The following is a 25309-nucleotide window of genomic DNA, read 5'->3' on the forward strand; positions in this document are numbered from 1 at the left end:
TCATCTCACCTAATGCTGTCAGAGGTGTAGCACACTCAAACGACGTAACTCAATTATCCCAAGAAAGATCCCTCGTGATATCTTCGAATGGTCACATCACATTGTCACATTAGAGACCTACTTAGATCGACCGGAAAGCAAATGTTCTTCACCTCTTCATGCACATTTTCAGTATATATGCGGAATAAAATACGACCTATCAACGTCCCTGATAAGGTAAGCATCACTCCACCAACACACTTCCTGCGCGATAGTCGACCGAAAGACGCGGTCAATGGAAGAGGAGGCAGACAAGAAACCAGCTTCGGAGGTATGTGGACCTGAATAACCTGTATAAGGTAAACATTTAATGTCTCTTCACTGACCTGTGTTGACTAGTGTTGCAGGAGGGATTGGTGGCGGCGGCTCTGTTGAAGGTGAACGCCACGATGGATGCGCTGAACAGGAACATTGTGAGACTACTTGAGGTATATATGATATTTGTCTATCTGCATGCATACTCCATTTGCCCTTAGATTGGCCATCCCCTACTTCGGTCTGACCCAGATCTGTCTTTGCTTTCCCAATTTCTTGAGAAAGAGCACTCTCAGGTGAACGTATTCACTGATGACCTTAGAAAAGCACTCGGCCAGGTTGACGAATACCTTAACAAGTACGTCAGGATGGGAGGGGAGCCTGGGACGAGAACCGTCGATGCCGGGTCCCAGGTCACCGCAGCCATGCCGGAAAGTAGCGCTCAAAGGATGGGAGAATGGAGCCCAGCGGCGGATATCGACATCGTTGACCTAACTGCGGGACCCCGCGAGAGACGCATGGCAAGACCCAGAAGCGGGGGTGGAGCTAACATCAGTCCTAGCATGACGAAACACTGGGCAGACAGCACCATCATGTTTGAGTCAATGCTCTATAATGATTTTTGCATGGCACCTGGAGTGTCGTGCCAGACAAACCTCGCATGGACCGCACATGCCCCGCAGTATAACACGTCCCATTCCACCCCCAACACGCTCGGCAACACAGCGCTTGTAAGTGAAACTGGACAGCCCTATAGGCAGAGTGCCGTATTACTTGAACAACCACATGTGCACTCGCGTAAATTATTTTTTTCACCCTGCTCCGACATGACAGGACACGATGGGATCCAATATCCAAAGCAGTGTACACATCATAGGAAGCGACTCGGCACTTCCCCCAAAGTTCATCAAAAGAGGGGAACTCCCCGACGACATGAGAACACCTCCGAAAATGCGGAGAAACCCAAGACAGCAGAACAGCCAACACATTCCATCACTTGTAGCAGTGACCTTTCCGCCGGTAAGGCTTATATTGTCAGGATTAATGTATCATTTAAGGTGTACTCGAAGTACAACAGAATTTCGGACACGGCTAAACTTTATTTATTCTTTCCGCAGTTCATACGTGCCGACGTCAAGATAACCCGCCAGATGGGTTTTCCATTGGAGGCGGCCCATATGGTAGCCTACATCTTTGGCGATTCTATGAACCCTGACGAGAAACTGTTTCGGCGCGGGGATCGCCAACTGGATCGAGAGTTATTTTCGTCGCTTCTGCCTAGGAATGAACCATCAGCCTACATCCTCGAGCTGCTTGCGCTCAAGGCCACATGGACACAGTCGCAGCTACAACGGTGTTCGGTCTGGTCCCTTCCGCTGATATTTTCGGTAACGTCTCCAAACTATGTCCATCCCGTTTCCTCTTGTTTTTTGCGCTACAGTTACGACCACTATATGACCGGACCCTCTCACACGTGACAGGAATTTGCTCTAACCGAGGACATCGACGACGCCACGCTGATGGACTACTTTCGTGGGACATGGCTACCACGGCCGAACGGCCTGAGATATGTAAGCATTGTTGCGGCGCATACCGCATGAAAAACCAGAAATAAAAAGAAAAATAAAATAAATTTGTGCAAAACCAAAAAACCAGCATGCTCTTTATCATTCCTGTTGTCACTCATCCCTGACCGGAAACGCTAACGCTTGACTCCGTGCCAGATCTAAGTCCAGATGAAGGACGTCATCGACGACATGAGGAGACTCACTATTACCTAATGGACGTGGAGGTCTCCAGTCGCCGGATGTGGATATTCGACAGCTTTCCAACACAGGATACTATCATGGGAAGAAAGTTTGCGGTTAAATCGGTGGTACGTAATGAGCATTCCCTTGGTCCCGTAATGCATCTCTATTTGGAGGGTTGTATTTTGTTTTTTTTTATTACCAGAATAGCTTTGAATTGGTAGGCCTATTGGGGTTAGTCCGAATCACGTATAATCCAAAAACGAAAAAAAAAACGAAAAAAAAATGGTGCGTCCCTTCGGCCGGATTGGGACCCAGGTTGGTTTTTTTTATTGTCTTTTTTTTTTTGGGTGGACTTGGCACAATACCATACTTTCATATTTTTGTCAAGTAAAAAGGGAACAAAAAAAAATCAACGTTAACTCCTCTCCCGTCTCATCTTCTGCCATTTTGCAGGCTAGGATTCTAGACAAGATCTTGACAACCATGTTCCCAAACATCGACGTCTTAGGAAGGAATCTGCCGCTGTTTGAGTGGAATCCGGACCTCGTCCTGGAGATCACCAATGAGAACAACGGGTAGGAATTATTGTATCACGTCAACCATATATATGTGTTCTCCGGTTTTGACAGGTATTCACCAATTTCTATTTCCGGGGGCGGCTGCTAAAAAAAAGTTACAAGGACAAGCTGTGGATGATGCTGTGGCTTCAAATGGAGCAGATGTTCACAACCAACCCTGTCCCGCAGAGGAAGGTATTCAACCCAACTTTTTCCACACTGTATGCATGTTAGAATGATTCCCGTTGTGTAAAGATCTCCTAATAGACACATCTATGTATGCCTTTTCTTTCTCATGTTGTAGAGCATCGATCAACTGTCTGACAGGATACGAATTGACACTGTGTTAGCTATTGTAAACGAGCATTTCAACAAGCTCTGTGATGAGATAAGGCAGCGGGCAGAGGTGGACTGGAATAGCCGGAGGGCAATGGCCACTGTGCTACCATGACCCTGTTGATGCTGTGAGCTTCGTTTTGATCATGCTGGGCTCTTCATGCCCCCTTTTGTTGGCGACCAGGGTGGGCCGTCACTTTGAAGTGGTACCAACACATCGTTGTACACGAATCCACTTCGACGTTATAGCTACCCGACCCGCCATTTTAGAAATTTATGTCATTAGGTTTAACTGATTGAATGTGTATTTTGTTGCATGCGTATCCACCGTTGCATACCATGAACAACCGCTCTTTTTTTATAAAATACTTGATTACCGTGCGCTGGATGTTAAATTAGCATGGATTAAATTTTATCTTCTTTTCCGTATGTAATTCAATGGAGTCTGCAATATAGTACACTGCCTTTATTATCATTCCCTAAACAAAGCCCCTTGTGGATTGTTTTTTTTTTTCCTTCCTGATGGATAGTGCCATACTCTTAGTACCAGAAAAGCCAAAACCTTCGATGAAACACAGTTTCAAAGTTATAGGCATTTTCGACTCGAACTCGGACATCCCTAAGCCATATAGCTTTCCAACGCAATGAAAACTTTCATTTGGCAACAGTGTCTCGTTATAATTCCTTGCGTCTCACCCGCTCACCACATGACTCGGATTACATTAACATGTCGTATCTAATTTAATTAATAAAACACAACCGCAACTATTGTTACAACACAGACCAACACATTTAGGAGGCACATCCTCACAAGCTGCATTACATAATCCATCATTTTAAACGCAAGCAATATTACCAGAATTAAAGCGTAACTCACATAACCTATGCATTCGCCCCTCCGGATGTCACCTCAACAAGTAAAACGCGTAGCAGCTAGCCATATTCAATCCAATCCAGCACGATGCGTAACTTCCAACAAGAATAGTTCAGCCAACTCACTCAAATTCGTATTAGTCCTCACCCCCCTCTCCTGCTTCCATGCTATTGTAAGCCGCACCGGCTTCGAAACTATCGATGTTCTCCCCCATACTTGATTGTTGACACTTGCAAGAATTGTGTCCGCCCTTTCCACACAGTCGACACCTCTGAACACGGCGAAACTTACCCCGAGAGGTGACAACTCTTCGACCGCATCCTTTGTACCTTGCCCGCAACGGGTCCCAAACAGACACCCTGCTGGCCTCCTCAGCAACACCCAGCCTTTGGCGATGTTTGTCCTATAGGGATTGGCGCTCCTTTGTCTACCTTATTTTTACGTCCACGTAGTCCTCGAAGAACCGGCAAGACAAGCTCACCAGCTCCCTACAATCATCAAGCATCGCCGCGTGCATGCTCATGTATGCTGCGTCTGGGATCTCCCCAACACGTACTCCGTCGTTGGGTGCACGCGGCTACTTTGCCCTCTTTGTCCACCGTTCAAGTATTAGGCTTCTGGGAATAGCTGTCATGTTCAGATAAACCAGAACCCCAACCATGTGGACATAAGGAAGCCCGAAGGACTCCATCCGCTGACAAGAACAACTGAATTCGACGTCTTCCTCGGCCCACGACACGGCCCATGATCTCTGCTTGCAGTACATTGTGACCTCGAACAAAACACAAGCGCTCGTCCTCTTGGTGGACACAACTCTAACATTGCTGGCTAGAATCAGCACCTCCCAAAACAGTTCAAAAACCTCTTTTGTATAAACCGTCGCAGCGAACTGCTCAATGGCCTCGAGTTTCGTTTTTACTGCAGGCTCGCCGTATGCAGACTTGTAGTCTGCCACTAGTTCTCTCCTCCTCATGAATTCCAAATAGTGTTGGAAATGCTCCACGAACTCCCTCAGATTGTACCCGTTGTGTATAAATTTTCCAAGCTGCATATTCAAAGCCTCGCACCTCGATGTCGTCTTCAGTCCTGTGAAGAATTTCCCCCAGATATGTCCATTAGACCATGAATGTTTCTTTGCATACATATCCACTATCCACGGATGATCCTCCAACCTGTGGTCTGCCACGCTATCCGTCCATATTCTCTCAAATTCGTCAACCTCTAGATGTCCCATCAGGCATAGACGAAATTTCCAAAGAAAACCCGGCCGTCCAACTCTAGCAGTGGCGTTCCTTAACAAATGCCAGCTACACAACCTGTGATGTGCACCGGGAAAAACTATGCTAACCGCACTCTTCATGGCGAGGTCCCCGTCCGTGATGACAGACTTCGGCTGTTTTCCTTTCATTACCTCAAGAAATGACCGCAACAACCACACATAGCTTCCTTCGCTCTCCTTGCTCAAGATGGCGCAGCCGAACACCGCTGTCCTCATATGATGGTCCACCCTTGAGAATATTACCAAAGGGCACTTGTATTTGTTACGACTGTACGTTGCATCAAAACCCAGGACATCCCCAAACACGTTGTAGTCATAACGACTTGTACCATCGCACCAGAAGAGATTTTCCAGCCTCTTGTCAACATTCAGTGAGTACTTCTAGAACATCCCAGAATCAGTGGCCCTTAAAGTTCCCAAGAGCTTCAACACGGCCTCAGCATCTGTCGCGCCAGCCCGCCTTTGCTTCTCTATCGCATTGTATATGTCCTTTATCTCGAACCCGACAGTCTCGAATCCTCCTGACTGATTGGCAAAGGCGCGGAAAATTGTCGGCACCCGCAACCCAGATTTTCTCATGGAATTGATTTGGTGCAAATCGCCTTCCTTGACTACTCTGTGTGACTGCGACAGACCCCTAAACCTCGCATCCAGCATGGGATGATTATGGTTATCACAGAATTGTTCAACAAACCATCGCCCGCTGGCATTATCAACGTGGACCTTAATCCGGGCTTCACACCCGCACCGCGTGATCGGTCGAGGATCCATCTTCCTGTCTTCCTGCTGCATGTGTTTCCCATCTCGCTCTCCTTCCCTCGAGCACACGAATATCTGCCAAATGATTTCGCCTTCCGCCCCCTGCTTTGTTCTGCGACCCACCTTGGACCTCCTGACCGAGAATTCCTTGATGCGACCGTATTCGTTGTAATAGTCATGAGCTACCTGTAGGCTTGTGAACTCCGTCGTAAGGACGTCGTTGGCTGTCAAGGAAGAAAATTCAATGGCGCCAAAGGACCCTATCCCGTTAACAATCCTCACCACTGCTTCTGCATCTATGTCCGCATCTCCGGCGGACGAATCCATCGCTTCTGCTTCCTCTACCGGCACGGTTTCGCCGCTCATTCCATCATCAGCATCCTGCAACGAACAACATCCGGCATGTGTGACAACAGGCGGTGAGCCACATCAACATAAACCAGTCAACAGAAACTCATAACATGAACAACAAACACACCTGTGACGCATGGACTCGGTCAAAATTAGATGAAAACTCGTAGCTAGGCTCCACAAACCCATTCGACTGTCACAGTTCAAAAAATCGCAGTGAGCAAACAGAACATCGGCGTTATCAACCGTAACTACGAACACACAGCTATAATTCCAGACATCCTAAAATAATCCAACTAAAACTCATTCAACTGTAAAGACCAACCACGATTTTCGGCACAGAATTTAAAAAGTAACAAATCTAATTCGGCTATGTGCCATTCTAAACGGTAACCTCGAAACATCAAACGCTTAAAACTGTTGGGGACACGGGGAGGCACGGGCCCCCAATTGAAATCAATTTCTGCGCATACCTCCCCCGGCATTATCGGACGGTAAAAAAGCTCAATGACACCGACAAAGCATACCTGTGAATCTGGTTGCCCTGTGTGGTCCATTGCCTTCGCTTACTGTGAACCTTAAGTCGGCCAGATCTCGATCTGTGCTTCTGCGCCGTTCAATCCCGCATTCTCCTCCGCCGTGGACCGCCGTCTCCGCACAGGTCGACCAAACGAAGCTTCACACTGACCCCAGCACAGCTTTCACCTACCTATTAATGGAGTTTGGGCCTTTCATTTAATAACCTCATTCTCGTCTCCTCCCTCCGTTTTTCCTTTTTTCCACAATTCATCCCCAACCGCTACTTTATTTATTTGTGAACCGACCCCATATTTGTTCAAAATTCACATTACTACTTGGTACACCAAGGTCTTGAATATACTTTCCCCACCGAAGAAACGTCCTTTTTTCAAAGTTTTGTATTTTCTCTTCTTTATTTCTTTCTTCTATCTTAGAAGAAATTTCATTTCTTCAAGATATAATCTAGGCATATCCATATATTAGACCAGATTACGTTTTTATAAATCCAGATTAGTATATGGTCATTTGTATTATTTTTTGAAGTCTCAAAGAATTAGAACAGAATCCGTCAACTCTATTGTAGAAGTTGAGATCGTCTTTTTTACTGGTTCATATTGAGTTTTTTAACTCCATAATTTCTTATTAAAACTTGATACAGTGACAATCTTTAGTCCTAAAAATGTTTAAGCAAAGAATATTTAAAATTCTTAAGTTAAGTTGCGGTTTGCTTTGAGTCTTCTATGTGAAAATTAGGAGAATATCTAAAGTTGTTAGTTAGTAAGGTACGGAACCTGAGTTACTTATTAGTTTAAGAAGGTTGAGGTAAGTATCTAATGTTCTTAGGTTGGCGAAGAGTCAATCTTAGTCACTTCGTAGTCTTGAAAAGACTTGAGAATATAAAAAATCTAACATTCTTAGGTTGGTGGGGGTATCCAATCTGAGTATTACCTAAGAAGTTCAATAAAATATCTAAAATCCTTGGTTGTGGAGTTACCCAATCGAGTCTTGTCTAAAATTGTCAGAAGAATATCAAAGATTTTAAAATTGGGTTGCAATTTAATCTAAATCAAAACTGCAACCTGCAAAAACTCTGCAAATAATATCTGTGTACGCTCATTCTGTTATTAGAGTTCTCAAATTACTTAAAGACTAAATACAGACCTTTTAGGCCGAACCAATATATTGCCTATATATTTCTTCTGAATTTTATCTCTTTATTGCCTTGGTTATACAATGATCATACAAAGATTTATTCATCTAACATTATTGGCTTTTTAAAAATTCTGTCAACTAAAATGATAATATAGAGTTAAAGACAAACATTATGACTTTTATCCTCTGTCTCTAATTTGCTGGGAAATGCCAGAGAAGGCGTTACATGTTTATGGTTAAAATTAGAAAGTAGGCTTCAAGGCGTGGTTTTATAGTATCATTTGTTAGTGCAAAGAACTAGCACACTTTTCCTTTTTCGCTTTATGTTTTTGCCATCCGATAACCTTGAGGATGGGTCATGCGATTAACGATCTACTGACTTTTCCAAAAATATAATTGAATGCCAAATAAAGAAACATCATATATCATATTTCATTCATCTAGAGTAATAATAAATCTTAATAAAAATCTTATATACTATATCAAGGGTACGATAGAAAGATTGAGTTTGGAAATTTGCACATGAAATTCTCAGGTGGACTAATCATATACTAAAGATGATATCATCATCTCCAAGTCAGTATTTTATTTTTTTAAATTTCAATCAACACCACGTCGGTTGAAAACTGTAATAAACGGTAGTGTGTTAAAATTACTTTTTTATGGTTCTAATGCTGGTTTTGACCTTAAAAAAAACTGGGTTCTAGCGCAATGCTGGCCACCCATTACACGACAGGACTTTATAGGTATAACCTCTCTGATTCAGCGAAAAATGTAACCTAACATTTATCCAGCTTAAGAAAAACAGTTACAATTGATTTATGTCCAATCTATGGTCTTCTCCTGGTAGATAGATGGGAATAAAACAATGTCCATGTCCCCATCAAGTTTTTTGTTGTCCAACTGTTACATTCAAATTCCTACTCTAGCCATTCATGGTCAAATAGGAACTTTCTGGCCGCTGATAGACCCAATTCTAACTTCACTAGCAGGCGGCAGCAACGGACAATCTCCGGAGACTTTGATTCAGAAGGGTCACCTCATAAATCTTTCTGAACATAATGATCATCACACCACATACATGTTTAACTTAACCAAGGGAGTAGTGTTAGTATGCAACACTTTGCCCGGTTAACAACTGCAAGATACAACCATGAGACTTAAAACCTATCAGAGGCAAATTGAGTGAAATCTAGCGTCTCTGTGATCAAGAATTTATATGTTACATGTTTAGCAATTAGCAGTAGAAGCATAATTTGAAACAAAATCAGGACCATAAGCGGAAATTTTTTTTATAAAAAATGTAGTTAACAAATAAAAATAATTGTAAAAAGCTTTTCTTTAGCCTATAAAATTGCTATAGTATTTAAATAAAATAAATATAAAAGTACTTTTCCCTTTTTATATTCAAAATTTAAAAGATAAAACAGGAATTTAAGGGATTGCTTGGTTTGTATTTCCATTTTGAAGGGAACAAAAAAAAAAGATTTTATTACGTTTACTATTCTTTTTCTTTCTTCATGAAATTCTAAAAAATTAAAGATAAAAATAGGGGGAGAAAAAACCAAACAAACACTTCTACTTCCTCATTATTTGGCACATTCAAAACTCAATATATTTGGAAACTAGACTATCCTGAATTTTCGAAGGCAAAGATATTTGGAGAAAGTATTCCTAATTTTTCCAGAAGCAGCTTTATATCTAATTCTCAGAAACGGGGTAATTTTCTTGTTCTGCAATATTTTAAGAGGAGAAAAAAGAACTAAAACACAATTTTAAAAGTAGTTTTTTAGGTAGCTAATCACAAATAGGCCCTATTCTACATGCTACATACCTTTATAATTAAGGAAGCACATAGACTGCAACATGTTTTATTTGAAAGGGGAGAATATGATGGAGGAATTGTGGCCACCAAAACCAAATGAATTAGACAGTGCTGCCTTGACTTCCAGTCTCTCCTTCTTTGGGCCCACAAGCACATTAGCATCCTGGTTTTTCGTTCAGTTATGTAGTTAACCAAAAGTAGAGAATTTAACCATATAAATGGTAGTCGACACACTTTCAAAAGAAAAATTTAAAAATAAAATAGGGAGAGACTGGTGCAAAAAAATATCATACCACTCCTTTGTCTGGGCTTTCCAGATTGATATTGGGATGAATCCACCCTGTCCTTATTGCCTACAAAAAGAAAAAGAAAAACTGAAGCTCAATATCTGTTCAGTGAAAGTTTCGCTAATTATATTTCATAGAAGATTCAGTATTTTCACCTGCACTGTTGCAACAGCTTCGACTCCACCAGCTGCCCCTAGAAGATGGCCAATCATAGATTTAGTGGAATTCACTTTAAGCTGTGGAACAAGAGACCACCGTAAGCACAATAATAAGGTAATCAGGGGAATAAACTAAAGCAATTAGAAGGGTAAGAGATAACGATTACCTAAAACGATCCATATTATAGGTAACAAGGTAAATTTACCTCAGGATTGCGACCGAAGCAATGCATCAGAGCCTGGTACTCCTTGAGATCTCCAGCCGGCGTAGACGTGGCATGTGCATTTATGTAGTTCACATCCTCTTTTGATAGTCCCGAGTGAGTTAGTGCCTTTTCAATGCAAAGAATCACACCAGCCCCTGTTTGAAATGTGATAATTAGTTTACATGCATATTGCAGGGAATAGCTGGCTATAAATAGGAATAAGAGATGGAGAACTGGAGAGTCATAATTAAGAACTTGAAAAAGATTTTCGATATATGAGAAAACTCTTAGCTTATCCCTCAATATTCGTATAGAGATTCAGGGTTTTTGGCCATTGACCAAGAACTAGAAAAAAACATTCTTGTCTACCTACTAAGGTAGAATAAAAAGAACTTCATGCAAGCTTAACCCATGCATGATCTCCCATGATAAATAACAGCCCAATGCACAAGCATCCTGCATTATGCAAATCTTATCTCGCAATGGTCTTGTATTAAACTTTCTAGGTTCTTCCAAAGCATGCCTTGGCAGAATTTGTACAAGATGGTCATTCCAAAACCATTACTCCAATAAGAAGAGACAACATGACAACATTATTCCAAAACCACCAGAAATTTTGTTAAATTTAGAACAAAAGCCAAGGTTGTGTTTGGCACCATTGTCAATTTGTTGCTGAAATAGTTCTCCTGACCTTGAAAGACAAACAAGAACAGTAAGAACAATACGATGAAAATAACATCATCAAAGCCTTGTCCTCTACTCCTCTTAGGTGGGATCAATTGCACTAATTACATAACACTTTAGCATTCTATCACAAGTCATGTCTACTGTTATTAAACAATTAAAATTAAACTTACTGGTTTTGCCTATAGTTGTTCATAGTCTGTTCCTCTAACTCCATGGCAAGATATCATTACATCTACTCTACTTAGAGAAGCTGAACAGACCTTCTCAATGTATGTCCAATAACCTAAAGCAAAACTGTACCAACTTTTCTACAATAGGCACTATAGTAGCTTTCTGTCTAATACATTCATTTCAAAACATATCTTGTATGGTATATCCACTCAACCAACCGGCATCCACATCTCTACTACATTGATCTTATTTTGGTGTAAGCTTTTTTCTATTGCCCATTGTTCAGTACTATAATGCTTAAGTCTTATAATTGCACAATAAAGTTTAGGGCCGGGTGGATATTGTCACTCCCAATTTGATAATGTCACTCCATTACATGTTATTTCCAAATTACCCTACATGGAATATTTTCCCATCACCATGAAAAAATCACATTCGAGAGGAGTAGCAAAATCAATTTTGGGAGTGGCAATAACAATATCAATTCCCTCCTTAAAGTTTTCCCTAAAAAGTGAGCAGTGAGATCATAATATGTGTGTGTATCTTTGTGTCTACATAGATGTGTGTGTTTCAGATCATTTTCATCTAGAAGTTATTCAAAGCCTCAAAGAAACAGAATAACATTTTTAACATTAACATAGCAGATTTTCTTTCTTGTACTTTGAAATAGATCATTTTAGAACACTTCCAAGCATTCTCCACAGCCAAATAAATGTAAAAACGGCAGTAGCTTTTAACAAGTTAAAGTCCACTTTTTTGTAAAATATAATTCATCCACAGAAGTCCTCATATTCAAACATGTATAACATACAACTCTAAACAAAGAAAAATTCTAATGCAATGTTCAATTTAGGGTTATAGTGAGTAGAAAAACATTGTGAAATCTATATTTGCACACAAAGAATACATGAAAAGGCTGATATAAATCAGGATCTATGAGCCATCACACCAAAATTCATTCAGTGCATATCTACCATTCTTCAAAGTCAAATAATTTTTGTTTCTTCAAAACACTAACTTTAAGAGGGTTTATTCCTTACTCCCAAAAATAAATAAAAAAAAAATTAAAATTACAATCAGGAGAACGCATATTTGCTAAACGACTGTCTTTGTGAACTTGAACAAGAGAAATAAAATGACACCAAAGCAGCATTTTCATTTAACCTCATGGTTCCAGGATCGCAAAGCCAGAGAAAACAAGAGTTTCATTTACCACTTAGTTATTGTTATTGTTATTGTTATCATAAAACAAGAGTTTCATTTACCACTTGGTTATTATTATTGTTATTATTAGTGTTATTGTTATTGTTATTATTATTGTTATTCTTATATGAATAACTGAGAAGGCCTTAATGAAGATTTAACATTTTACCATCAGGGTGAGGCTCCGTCATATGATAAGCATCACAAGTGAAGCTTCCACCACGGAACTCTGCATATATTTCTGCTCCTCTTTGCTGCATCCAAAAAAACAAATTAGATGGCGTTCAATTTAAAAGTTAAAATGAAACATGGTACGAGAAATATAAGCAGTGTTAACTAAAACAAGAAGTTTGAAGCCTAGGAGCATGATTCCAACACGGGATAGGACAATGGTCAGAGCAACATTGTTTTTCTACTCTTGGAAGAAACTGAAGGATGAGAAGAAATATATAAAGTAGTATTGCAGTAATATCTATAGCAAAGTTTTTCAAAGGTGGTTCCACTATCAAATACTTATATTACAATAGAAGTACCTTAGCATGCTCTAACTCTTCTAAAAGCAAAACTCCAGCCCCTTCACCCATGACAAATCCATCGCGGTTCTGTTATAACATAAATTAGTTCTTAGCATCTGAAATTCAAGGCATGGTAAATAGTAACAATGATAGTAGATGTTGTTTATGAACAGAACACCAAGCATTACAATAGTCTAATAACTATTCATGTTGTTAAAAGTTGTTTATGAATGTTGAACCTGATGAATTAACTCCCTTTAAGAATTGAGCATAATTTCTCATTATCAATTTCGGCTACTTTTAGACATCAAGAAATTCTGATTTCTGATTGTTATGGTTTCTCTTTCAACTTCAGGCTGTGTCTTTCCCATTTTATTCCTATACAATGATATGAAAAGTCATTTCTTATTAAACACTGTTGAATATATAAGACAGTCAGAAAGTTTTGTAAAAGGTAGAACATAGACGTGCAAATCCTTCAAACATATTGAATAGTTTGAGTAAAGTAAGCTTCCTCAGTTACTCGATTTCTTTAAAAGACAAGAAATAGCACATACTAATCCAACTTCCAACAGAGTGTGTGAGTATATATAGAGATAGTGAGAGAGAGAGAGAGAGATATAAGAAAAAAAAAATATGAGAACTCAAGAACATAAATGGGAAAAAAAAAATAAAAAAGGACAAGTATTAGGATTCCTAAAGCATTACGCTATCCCAAGGGCGTGAAGCTTTAGTAGGATCGCTGTTTCTCTGAGAGAGTGCCCTGCATGCCACAAAGCCTCCCAAGCCTATACAAATCATTTTTAGATTATATATCAGATATGATGGTGTGTTGTATAAGCTGGAAAGAGTGAGGAAAAAAATAGGATACCAATTGGTATAATAGCAGAATCTGAACCACCACAAAGCATCATGTCCTACAGATAAACTCAAATTTGTTAATGCCTTTCAATAACATGATCGTAGTTGCAGCTTTCTTCTCAACAATTTTTCCAGAAAAATGTTATAAAAATCAGAAATACTTACAGCTTCACCTCTAATTATATGGTTTGCTGCATTAAGTATACAGAAATTGCTTGTAGCACAAGCTGTGGAGATTGAATAATTAGGGCCCATCCAACCCTACAATGTTCATAAATGTTAATTTGTTAGAAGCTTAAGTGTGCGTGTGTAAGACACCTATTTATGGTATCCACGATAAGGACAAAATTTTATTTAAACAGACCAAATCCATAGCAAGAATGGCAGAACCCATATTTGTCGTTGCAAATGGTACACAAAATGGATTCATCTTCTTATATGATATTCGTAAAGCTTCAATAGCATCACTGAAAACCTGTTCAGAAAACAGAGAAAAGTTAAGGTAGTCAATAAACCAAAGCAAATAAATTGCAAAAAAGGCCTTCCGGCACCATATTGGATTGTATTAGATAATAACTTCAATACGCCATTACGCCTCCCTACACATGTTACAAAGTTTCTTAATATTGAACTTCAAAATCTGACACAAGTCCCTACTTGCTCAATTGCTTTATCTAAAAATATAAAAGATTGAATGATTACCTTCATCCCACCCATTGCTGAGCCAATTAAAACCCCACATTTTTGTTTATTTAACTCGTTCATTATGTCTTCAGTGATTCCACCATCAACCAACGCTTTTTTCCCAGCTATTAACATATACAACATAAATTTATCCAATCTCTTTGAGAGCTTTGGCGCTACCCAACCGTCAGCTGAGACAGACTTGATCTCGCCAGCAATCCTCTGCATACAGCATACTAAGAACAAAAGCTACAGCAGGAAACAACTCAGTACAATATGAATGAAATGTTAATTACCGTTGGAAATTCTGCACAATCAAAAGCATTAATCTCGCTTATGCCACTAACACCATCAAGTAAATTTTTGTAGAAGACATCTGCATCATGACCAAGTGGCGTTACCACACCCATGCCTGTCACAACTACTCGTCTTTCCTTCGTAGGAGGTTTTTTCGAAACTGTAGTAGCTTCTTGAGCAGGTTGCAAAGCTATGGCCATTATTTTACCTTGAAAATATTTTAATGCAATGCAAATGTCAGCAATTATATGAATATTTGACCATGAATCATAGTCAGCACAACACCGTCTTTGAAATTAGAATACTTAACCCTAGTATCCTACCACTCAAGAAAGTAATGCCAACAGCTTTGTGAGTACCTACCAGTTATAAGGAATTAAGCAATAAATGACATTGATATTTATAAGGGGCATGGAACTACAACCTAGAGATGCACATTAATATTGAGCGGTGAATGTAACCAACAACATAGACTAGATATGCTTAGGGTATGTTCAGTTCATGTGGTAAAAGTGAGGTGGAATTTTGATGGATGAGTTTGGTGTGTAAAATTATACATGCAATACATCAATGAAAACTTCCACCCCCATTTTTGCCTACCACCAGGCATACCCTTAGCCTTAAGTAAAATAAGTTGTTGTAAATCTACAACAACAAACGACGCTGCCAAAATTTTATCACATGGTATGTGAATCATGATGGACCACTGAACCAAAACTAAATCAACCACTATATGCACACAGAAAGTCTAAATAAGAGCATATCCAAAAGTGTTCACACTTTATGGAATTTGAAGATGTAGGAGAAAAACCAATCAACACAACAACAAATAAGTTTATTCCAATTAGGTGAGAAAATTACAAAACCAGCAGCCATTTACAATAGAGCCTTCTCCACTCACAATAGCTTTAAAGTTCAGAAAAATAGGAAGCTCACAAAATTTTATATTATGCAGAATTGCAGATACCAATTCTGTTTATACTTTATATTAATGAACAACTTGCATGAGACTAGAGGAAAATAAAGCCACCGTTACAAAGTCAAATTGGTAAGTTTTCAGAAGAATAAATCACGTAGTTTTTATTCATCCCCTTCGTGATGATTTTTGATAGCTGACTGTTCCATAAACAAATAACAAACCACAATTTTTCTGCCAATTGTGCTTAGCTAAGTGAAACTTTGTTTCTCGGTAACATCCATACAAATTCAAACCTCGTTCATCTCTACTCTATCTAATGAATCAAACCAATTAATAAATAGAGCAAATATTTGCATCCAAAAATAAAACAAAAAAAAATTAACATAACTAACAAAAATAAATAAATAAATAAATAATAACAAATGAATAAATAAAGCAGAGGCGAAAGCTTTTTTATAACTCACGAGAAGAATCCATCAACCAGAAATAGCAAACACCAGATTTCATAGTTAATCAGAGACGAATTGAAAAACAAACGTAATACTAGTAACAAGAAATGAAAGAGAGTAAAATCTGAAGTTGAGATTAAGTAGAAAAAAATTATAAAAAAAAGAAAAGAGAAGATAAAAAATTACGAGAAAGAGGCATTCGATTAGTGCGAGTGCGGGTGCGATTGAAGGCAGAGGTGGATCGAGGAGTAAAGGAGGAGCGGGTCACGTGGGTGCGGCGGCGGGAGCACGTGAGGGAGGGGGAGTGGTCGGAGTGGGACGTGAGGGACATGCAGGCGGCGACGAGCCACGTGCAGAGTGGAGAGGAGGCAGCAAAGGCAGAAGAGAAAGCCATCGAAGAAGTGTTGGATGTGGGAGATGAAGAGTCGCAGTGGGTGGTGATGGAGAAGAGTGGTGAATAGTGGTAACTGCATTCAAGAGAGTGAGAATGAGAAAGAAATAAATAAATAAATAAAGGAAGGGTTCAAGAAGCGGCAGGTTTTGTTGGTTGGTGTGTGCTGTTGTGGTTTAGTGTTAGTGGCTTGTTGCAGTGTGAGTGTGAGTGTGGTGCGGTGAGACGTTCTCAGAACTCCGAAGAAGACGACGCCAAGTGTTCTCTCTCTCTCTCCTCAAATCAGACTGGGAGAGACAGACAAACAATAATACAATTTAACATACAAAAATACAATTCGATACAATTCGATCAATAACTGAAAATTACTTTACCACTATAAGTGGGCTAATTTTTTTTTTATATGAAAAAAAAACTATCAGTATTTTTATTGAAAATGGAATTATTTGATTTAATTATATACAAATTTTGTAGGTAGAGAGTGAAACATTCAAAATTTATATTAAACACGTGTTAATATTTTGGTTGACCATATTTTCTATATATCTAGAATATTGTAATACAATTTAAATATTAATATTCAACTAAAATATTATATTCATTTTTATATTAAAAATAATTTCTTCTATAAGTGTCTTTTCTATATTTTGTTATTGTTTATTCAATTATTAATGTGTGAAATAATAATTATTTTAAAATTAATTAAGTGCTTATTTTGGTGGTATTAAATTGATAAAAAAAATTAATAAAAAAAGATCTTTTTTAATTTTTTATTATATATGATAAATTTTTAGTAGTAAAAATAAAAATACTAAAAATATTTTAAGAATATTTTTTTAAAAAAAAATATAATTTTTATGTAATAAATAAACAAAAAAGTATTTTTATATTATTGTACTTAAATATAATTAATAGATAAAAAAAATTTGAATGAGATATTTAAATATAAAATTATTTTTATTTTTGTAAAATATTTTTAAAAAAGGATAAATCGAAAAAAAAAATTTTAAAAGCTCATCCAAATAAACTCTAAGATAGAAATTAATAATTATAGATGTTAATTTTTTTTTCTAATGAGAGATTATAGATGTTGATTTAAAAATTTTAGAATGTAGACAACCTATTCAAAAAGACTATCCACTAATTATATAAAGAATTGATAATTGATGATGTCAAAACCAATTTTGAAATAATGTAATTTGTGTTTCGTAATCTTTTAAGTAAAAAATTAATTTTGACAAAATTAATAATGATCAAATAGTGATAATCAAAATTAATTTAAATTTTTTATAACAAATATTTGTTGTAGAAATATGAAACATGACAAATTTTTTATTTAAGTTCTTTTTGTTAAGGAAATGTGATTACGAATTTTGTATTAATTACAAAACTATCTAGAAAAAATTTTGATTATCTAACATAAGATGTTTATTCTGTTTATGTCAAACAAAAGATGAGAAGTGTAACATTTCTACTTTTAGCATATCATATTTAAGTCATAATAGTATTAATCGCTAGAAATTATCACTCTGTCAATTTATAGAATTTTATACATGTATAGTTTATATGGCATATGAGCATGTCATGGGAAATGGATCCTCTCCATTTTTTTTGTCACTGGAGAGAATAAAGTGTAATCTCCCACCTTTAATTCTACAAGTGGGACCAAAAATAAATAAGAGAGAGAATGCAATGAAGGGTGAGATCTTCCACTGGATACCATCCAGTTTTTTTTCCACTGGAGAGGATCCAATCCCCATGTCATACAAAATGTAGACGGTTATCAACTGAGAAAAATCAGCCTCAGGCATTACGAAGCAAATAAGGTGGGTAAGTGGGATCATATGCATAAAAGACATAAGCGTAATCTGTGAACAACCATATCATACATGGTGCGGTAAAGGCTTAGCATATAAATCGCAATAGTTCAAGAAAAACATAACAACTCAGATATAATTACCACCTTTACACAGAAATATATATACAGTATATATAATATATAAATATGCGACAACCGAAATCCAGGCCCATGTAGCAGCTCCTAATCTGGATCTCGGGCTAGTTAAGATAGTAAAAACCTGACCCTCAGCAAAATACTAACAAAGGAGAGGGAAAATATACTGTAGCTTTTAGAGCGTCATGTCCTATTGAGAGCCATCAAAATGCAAAAGTGTCCCTGAGCGTCGCCATCCCTTACACATAGGTGTTAGGATTTGGTTGAATTAGTCCCACATTACTTAGGATAGCAAATGGAGTGGGTGGCCTAGGCTATAAATATGAGGCTAAGTTCTCCATATTTTTTGCACCAGTCGAAAACATTTAAAGCTTGTATCTGACTTTTCTTTTCTCTATACTCTTTGATTAGAGAGTGTTGTGAGGTGTAGTTAAATATTTGCTTTAAGAGTGTGGGTGTACTGGGGTGCCGGTGTTAGAGAGAAAGAAGTCTATGTGTTGTAACAATTTTTACATAGTGACATTCTTTGGTTGTCATTTGACAACGACCGTGGTTTTTTTCTCCAGTAATTGGGATTTTCCACGTTAAATTCTTGTGTTGTGATTGTGTCTATTTTATTTCTCTGTAAAAGGTATTTTCTTAAGGGAGAATGGTGTATTATTCCTAACATGTGGTATCAGAGCTTCGGTTCAGTGGGATTTATGCTTAGTATGCTCTGATACCACATGTTAGGAATAATACACCATTTCCCCTTGAGAAAATACCTTTCACAGAGAAATAAAATAGACACAATCACAACACAAGAATTTAACGTGGAAAACCCCAATTACTGGAGAAAAAAACCACGGCCGTTGTCAAATGACAACAAGAGAATATCACTATGTGAAAATTGTTACAACACATAGATTTCTTTCTCTCTAACACCGGCACCCCAGTACACCCACATTGCTTAGGATAGCAAATGGAGTGGGTGGCCTAGGCTATAAATATGAGGCTAATTTCTCCATATTTTTTGCACCAGTTGGAAACACTTAAAGCTTGTATCTGACTTTTCTTTTCCTCTATACTCTTTGATTAGAGAGTGTTGTGAGGTGTAGTTAAATATTTGCTTTGAGAATGTGGGTGTACTGGGGTGCCAGTGTTAGAAAGAAAGAAGTCTATGTGTTGTAACAATTTTTACATAGTGATATTCTCTGGTTGTCATTTGACAACGGCCGTGGTTTTTTTCTCCAGTAATTGGGGTTTTCTACGTTAAATTCTTGTGTTGTGATTGTGTCTATTTTATTTCTCTGTGAAAGGTATTTTCTCAAGGGAAAATGGTGTATTATTCCCAACATGAGTGTATTATTCCCAACATGTGGTATCAGAGCTTCGGTTCGGTGAGATTTATTCTTAGTATGCTATGTGGTTGCAGCCTAGTCTGACCTTCCACATCAGAAAAAAATTTTGTCCTGTGGTTTGAGGTTGACCTTTGATTGTTGTTGTTGTTGCTGAAAGGCAGTGTGACACTGTGAGAGTGCAGTTTGGAAATGTTCTGGCTAAGAAAAGACTTGGTATTTAAGTGTGTCCATTGTGACCCACCTCTCTTTCCTGGGGACCCTTCCTAGTGCACGGTCTACAGTTGAGTTATACTATTCCAGTATACGGTTGTAACAATGTCAGGATATTCAAGTGCTGTGAAGCTTGAAATAGAGAAATTTGATGGAAGAATCAATTTTGGCTTGTGGCAAATACAAGTCAAGGATGTGTTGATACAATCAGGTTTGCGCAAGGCGTTGAAGATGATGTTCTCTAGAAGATAAGAAGTATCCTCATGGTATTGCCGCACTGCCATGGATAAGGAAAAGTTGTGGCAATCGGGTCCACAATTGCACACGGGCATTGGTTGGCGTTGAGATGCAAGGTGTGTGGCGGAGTTATGTCGATGGCTGAAGAACTTCCAGGAAAAGCCAATTTGGAAGTTGCACCATGAATTTTCAGCAAGGTTTCGATCTGTACCAAGGAAAAATGCTTGGAGTGGTCTAATTCCAAGTGAGTATACCTTCATGGTGGAGTATGATAGTTCTCTGAACTATGATTGTCGGTATAGACAATGGCAGCAAAGAATTGTCGGTGTTGACTATGGAAGCTGAAGATGTGTGACTATTTTAATCAAGGTGGAGATTGTTAGGATTTGGTTGAATTAGTCCCACATTGCTTAGGATAGCAAATGGAGTGGGTGGCCTAGGCTATAAATATGAGGCTAAGTTCTCCATATTTTTTGCACCAGTCGGAAACACTTAAAGCTTGTATCTGATTTTTCTTTTCCTCTATACTCTTTGATTAGAGAGTGTTGTGAGGTGTAGTTAAATATTTGCTTTGAGAGTGTGGGTGTACTGGGGTGCCGGTGTTAGAGAGAAAGAAGTCTATGTGTTGTAACAATTTTTACATAGTGATATTCTTTGGTTGTCATTTGACAACAACCGTGATTTTTTTTTTCTCCAGCAATTGGGGTTTTCCACGTTAAATTCTTGTGTTGTGATTGTGTCTATTTTATTTCTCTGTGAAAGGTATTTTCTCAAGGGGAAATGGTGTATTATTCCCAACAATAGGCTATCTTTGGCAAACGCGTTAAAAAGGAAAAAAAATTTAATTTTTGGTTTGACAAATTTTTTTTTATAAATGCAGAAGTGATTTTGTTACAGGCAAAAAGATTCGATGGTCCTATAACATTTGGACCATTAAATAATCCCATAATAAAACATATTTTTCAAGTTTTTTAATAACTGCAAAATAGTCCTTATTTAATTTTAATTATAAATTAGTCTTTTATATATTATTTAATTAGAAAAATCTATTTTTTATTTTATAAATTATTTTTTTATTATTCATCTATCATATTTATTGAGAATAAAAAACTAAAACAATAATAAATTAGATCTTTCATTAATCGTAATAAATATTTTACAATCTTAATGCATCATAATTTTATCATTGATCCAATTACATACGTATTGAGTTGGATAAATGGTGTTTGTTAAAAATTCAATCGATTGAAATTCAGGCTTCCCAAACTTCAATCGATTGAAATTGATACACAATCGATTGAATTTTGTAAGGCGGGTGGGATTTTTCTTATTCAATCGATTGATTATGTTGCTTTGGATTTAATTAATTCAATCGATTGGTTCTGTTACCCCATGATAAATTATTTTCCAAAACCCCATTTTTCAACTTTAATTCCCCAAATACGAGTTTTTGTATGCAAAGCAAGTTCGCCGCACTATAATTTTTATAGAGTTTGCCTAACCCCAACGAACTTCACTTCAAATTCTAAAAAAAATGGCTCTTAAACTTTACAATAGACAATGACAACTATTATCATTGTCTCCAAGGTACATAGGAGTACACAATAATATTGGAGAAATAATATTTTTTTTAATTTATAATGAGAAAAAATTCTGGTTAAATATGCCTTATTTTCGTGTATCTGTGTATTTTTTGGAGACGATGATAATGGTTGCCATTAATGTTGAAAAAACTATGTTTGTTATCGGTGTATTTTTGTGTACTCATGTACTCTTGTAGACAATGATAATGGCTTAAAAATTTGAGTTTCGTTGGTTTTGAAAAAAATTCAAGTGAAATTCGCCGGGGTTAGGCAACTCTATAAAAATTATAGAGTTCGGGAGGTCGGACAAACTCTATAAAAAATATAGAGTGTGGCTTACTCGCCCTAAATAAAAAAAATCGTATTTGAAAAATTAAAGTTGAAAAATGGAATTTTGAAAAATTATAATTTTTTTTTAAATGATAAGTAAAAATGATTTTAGTGTTATAGGAAGTGATCCGTACCCACAACATCGGACTGCCGTTATATCTCGGAAAAATCACGTTCAACAAACAGAGCGCGGAATAACAGATCGGACTTTCAACGTTCATCCTCGAGATAAGAACACGTCACTAAAATCGGATACGGGGCCGAGAATCTCAAGGCCCCTAACGTATCCTCCCACCTTAAATACAGCTACGCAGATAGCTCAAAGGCATTCACTACTAACTACACATCACTCAAATCACTTTCAACTCTCTCAGGAAGTTCGCTATTTACTTTTATTATTCTTAGTTTACTCCTGAGCAAAAGCTTCAGAGTCCTTTTGCAGGTACCTCCCACTGCTCGGACGAGGCTCGAATTAGGAACGCGGCACCCTTCGAGGAGAGACGTACAGGAACCCTCGTGGTAGCCTCCGACCAATACCTCGACTCGAGCACCAGGCAGGAACAGGAAGTGTACTGGAATTTTTTTTATTGGTAAATTTTGAAGATGTCAGGTATATTTTACAGACATTGAGATGGATGAGTAATACTGGACGATGACATTAACCAGCAAGAAGAACTAGTATGTGACTAAGATATGATGGATAAACAATATGAATCTGAATAAGATTTTGGAGATGAATTTACTATGGGAATAACAGAACCAATCGATTGAATTAACTAAACCCATATTGCTTTGATGATTTCAATCGATTGTGTATCAATTCCAATCGATTGAAGTTTGGAAAGCCTGAATTTCAATCGATTGGTTTGTGCATCCAATCGATTGAATTTTTAACAAACACAATTTTTCTAACCCAATACGTATGTAATTGGATCAATGATAAAATTATGATCGATTAAGATTGTAAAATATTTATTACGATTAATGGAAGATCTAATTTATTATTGTTTTAGCTTTTTATTCTCAATATACATGATAGATGAATGATAAAAAATAATTTATAAAATAAAAAATAAATTTTATAATTAAATAATATATAAAGGACTAATTTGTAATTAAAATTAAATAAGGACTATTTAACAGTTATTAAAAAAACTTAAAAAATATGTTTTATTATAGAACCATTTAATGGTTCAAACGTTTTGAGACCATAGAATCCGGTGCCCTAAAACTACATTTACAAAAAGCAATAATTTTTAACTTCTGCATTTTCTTAACGGACTTTTAGCCATGAATACTAAACATTTATTTATCTTTTACCAACTTGATCCTTAATGCATATTATTGTATTATTTATAAAATTTTTGTTATTTATATTTATATGGGGTCTATTTTTTATTATTTATTATTTTTATATTTGTATCAACTATTTGTTTGACATTTGTACACTTTTATAATTGTGATTTTTGTATATTATATTTGTTATTATCTTTTTATAATATGATTTATTGATCCTATTAAGTAAAGTAAATTAAACAAAAAATTAAACGTAAATAATAATAATAGTAAAAAGCTATAGCATACTAGAAAAGAGTACTAAAAATACTAAGAATATACTATATAAAAAACATTATCAAGAACTTTTAAATTTATTTCAATCACTACAAAGTAAATTTTAATTTTTTATTATTTTTAGTATTCTCTTTTATAATTGTAATTCTCGTATACTATGTTTTAGTGTAATTTTTTTATAATATAGATTATGATTTCATTAAAAAAGATAAATTAAATAAAAAATTAATCATAGATAATAATAAAATCATAAACGTTAAATTTTAATAATATTAAGAATAAGATTATTGAGAGTACTAGAATAAAAGTACGATGTAAAAAAAATACTAAATTAACATTCTCACATTAATACTTGAAAAATGTAACATATTTGATTATATATATATATATATATATATAATTTATATTTATATTTTTATTTTTATTTAAAAATATATTTTGTCTATTTTTATATGTTATTTTTATTTTAGTAAGTAAATATTAATTTTATTATAAAATTAACTAATAAGATCTATTCAAATATCTAAATTAAAATGATAGGATAATATAAAAAAAATTATTTAAGTTGATGTCTATTTTAGTAATTTTTTATCTAAAGGTAATTTTAAATAGTACAAGCCAAACAATATTTATTTTACTATAATTCATTTTGATACAAAAATTGTTAATCACACCTATAGTCGTTGGTAATGCCTGCAGCTCCTCACTCATATCGCCGCTATCGTCGTAAGTGTCCGAGACTATCTCCACATCCTCCTCAAAATAGATAGATGGCCATTGACCAACCAATGCCTCTTCCAAAAGTCTGATCTGGTCCACCAACTACTGTATACAGTGATGGATTTTCAAAAAATTTATGTTTGAGGGGTAAAAATAATACACATTACTATCAAAAGATATATTAATTTAAATTAAAAATATAAAAGTGCACATTAATTATTCAAATACAAAAAAATAAAAAATTATATTAGTCGCTAACTTTCTTCGCTTCAAATCTTGAAGGTATTTCTCTTCTTATTTTCATATTTTAAAAATGTTGAATAATTGTTTTATTATCAATTTGATTGAATGTCTCTCTTTCTATATATGTAACCAAACAATCATTCAACCACTCATCTCCCACTCATCTCCTATTCATAGCAGAAAATGTTCTCTCAACTGATGTGCGTTGCCACAGGTAGAATCAAAGCTAATTTCAACAGAAGAAACTCCAATGGGTAAACAATATACTTTTTTGTCTCAACTAACTTTTGAGATAGTCCACTGATTCCATTTATATTTGAGAATTGATCATCAAGATGCATATCTAATATAAAATTCTCAAGTTGACTATCAAGTGCCAAAAGTTGAGTAGAAGAGAATTCATGTGGATAAAATTCAGCTAAACGAAGCAACTTCTTATCAAATGCAAAAAACGAGTCACTTGGATTCAAACAAGCTATACAAAGAAGTAGCTCGATATTTACCTCTGTAAAACGATTGTTAAGCTCTTGAAGTTATCTATCAACCACTTGATAAAATAATTCAACTTGAAAATGATGCAAGTTTGAGACCTTTT

At 36.4% G+C, this 25309-nt stretch overlaps 1 protein-coding gene and 1 pseudogene across 1 annotated transcript; both read right to left on the reverse strand.

The window, feature by feature from the left end:
- Nucleotides 1–3948: 3948 nt before the first annotated feature.
- LOC107633138 (protein FAR1-RELATED SEQUENCE 5-like) lies at nucleotides 3949–5862 on the reverse strand (annotated as a pseudogene).
- Nucleotides 5863–8499: 2637 nt separating this feature from the next.
- LOC107630510 (3-oxoacyl-[acyl-carrier-protein] synthase II, chloroplastic) lies at nucleotides 8500–16874 on the reverse strand. The gene is made up of 14 exons (XM_088508029.1): nucleotides 16321–16874; nucleotides 14766–14974; nucleotides 14488–14691; nucleotides 14150–14260; nucleotides 13951–14046; nucleotides 13796–13841; nucleotides 13633–13712; nucleotides 12943–13011; nucleotides 12579–12663; nucleotides 10349–10503; nucleotides 10140–10220; nucleotides 9991–10050; nucleotides 9707–9860; nucleotides 8500–9010 (listed from the first exon to the last, which is right to left on the reverse strand). The coding sequence occupies exons 1-13, from the start codon at nucleotides 16526–16528 to the stop codon at nucleotides 9744–9746; spliced, it is 1521 nt and encodes a 506-aa protein (XP_088364155.1). The 5' UTR covers nucleotides 16529–16874; the 3' UTR covers nucleotides 8500–9010; nucleotides 9707–9743.
- Nucleotides 16875–25309: the final 8435 nt, after the last annotated feature.

Source organism: Arachis ipaensis, chromosome B3 (assembly GCF_059453495.1).
Source record: "Arachis ipaensis isolate K30076 ecotype BB chromosome B3, ASM5945349v1, whole genome shotgun sequence".
Lineage (NCBI taxonomy): Eukaryota > Viridiplantae > Streptophyta > Magnoliopsida > Fabales > Fabaceae > Arachis > Arachis ipaensis.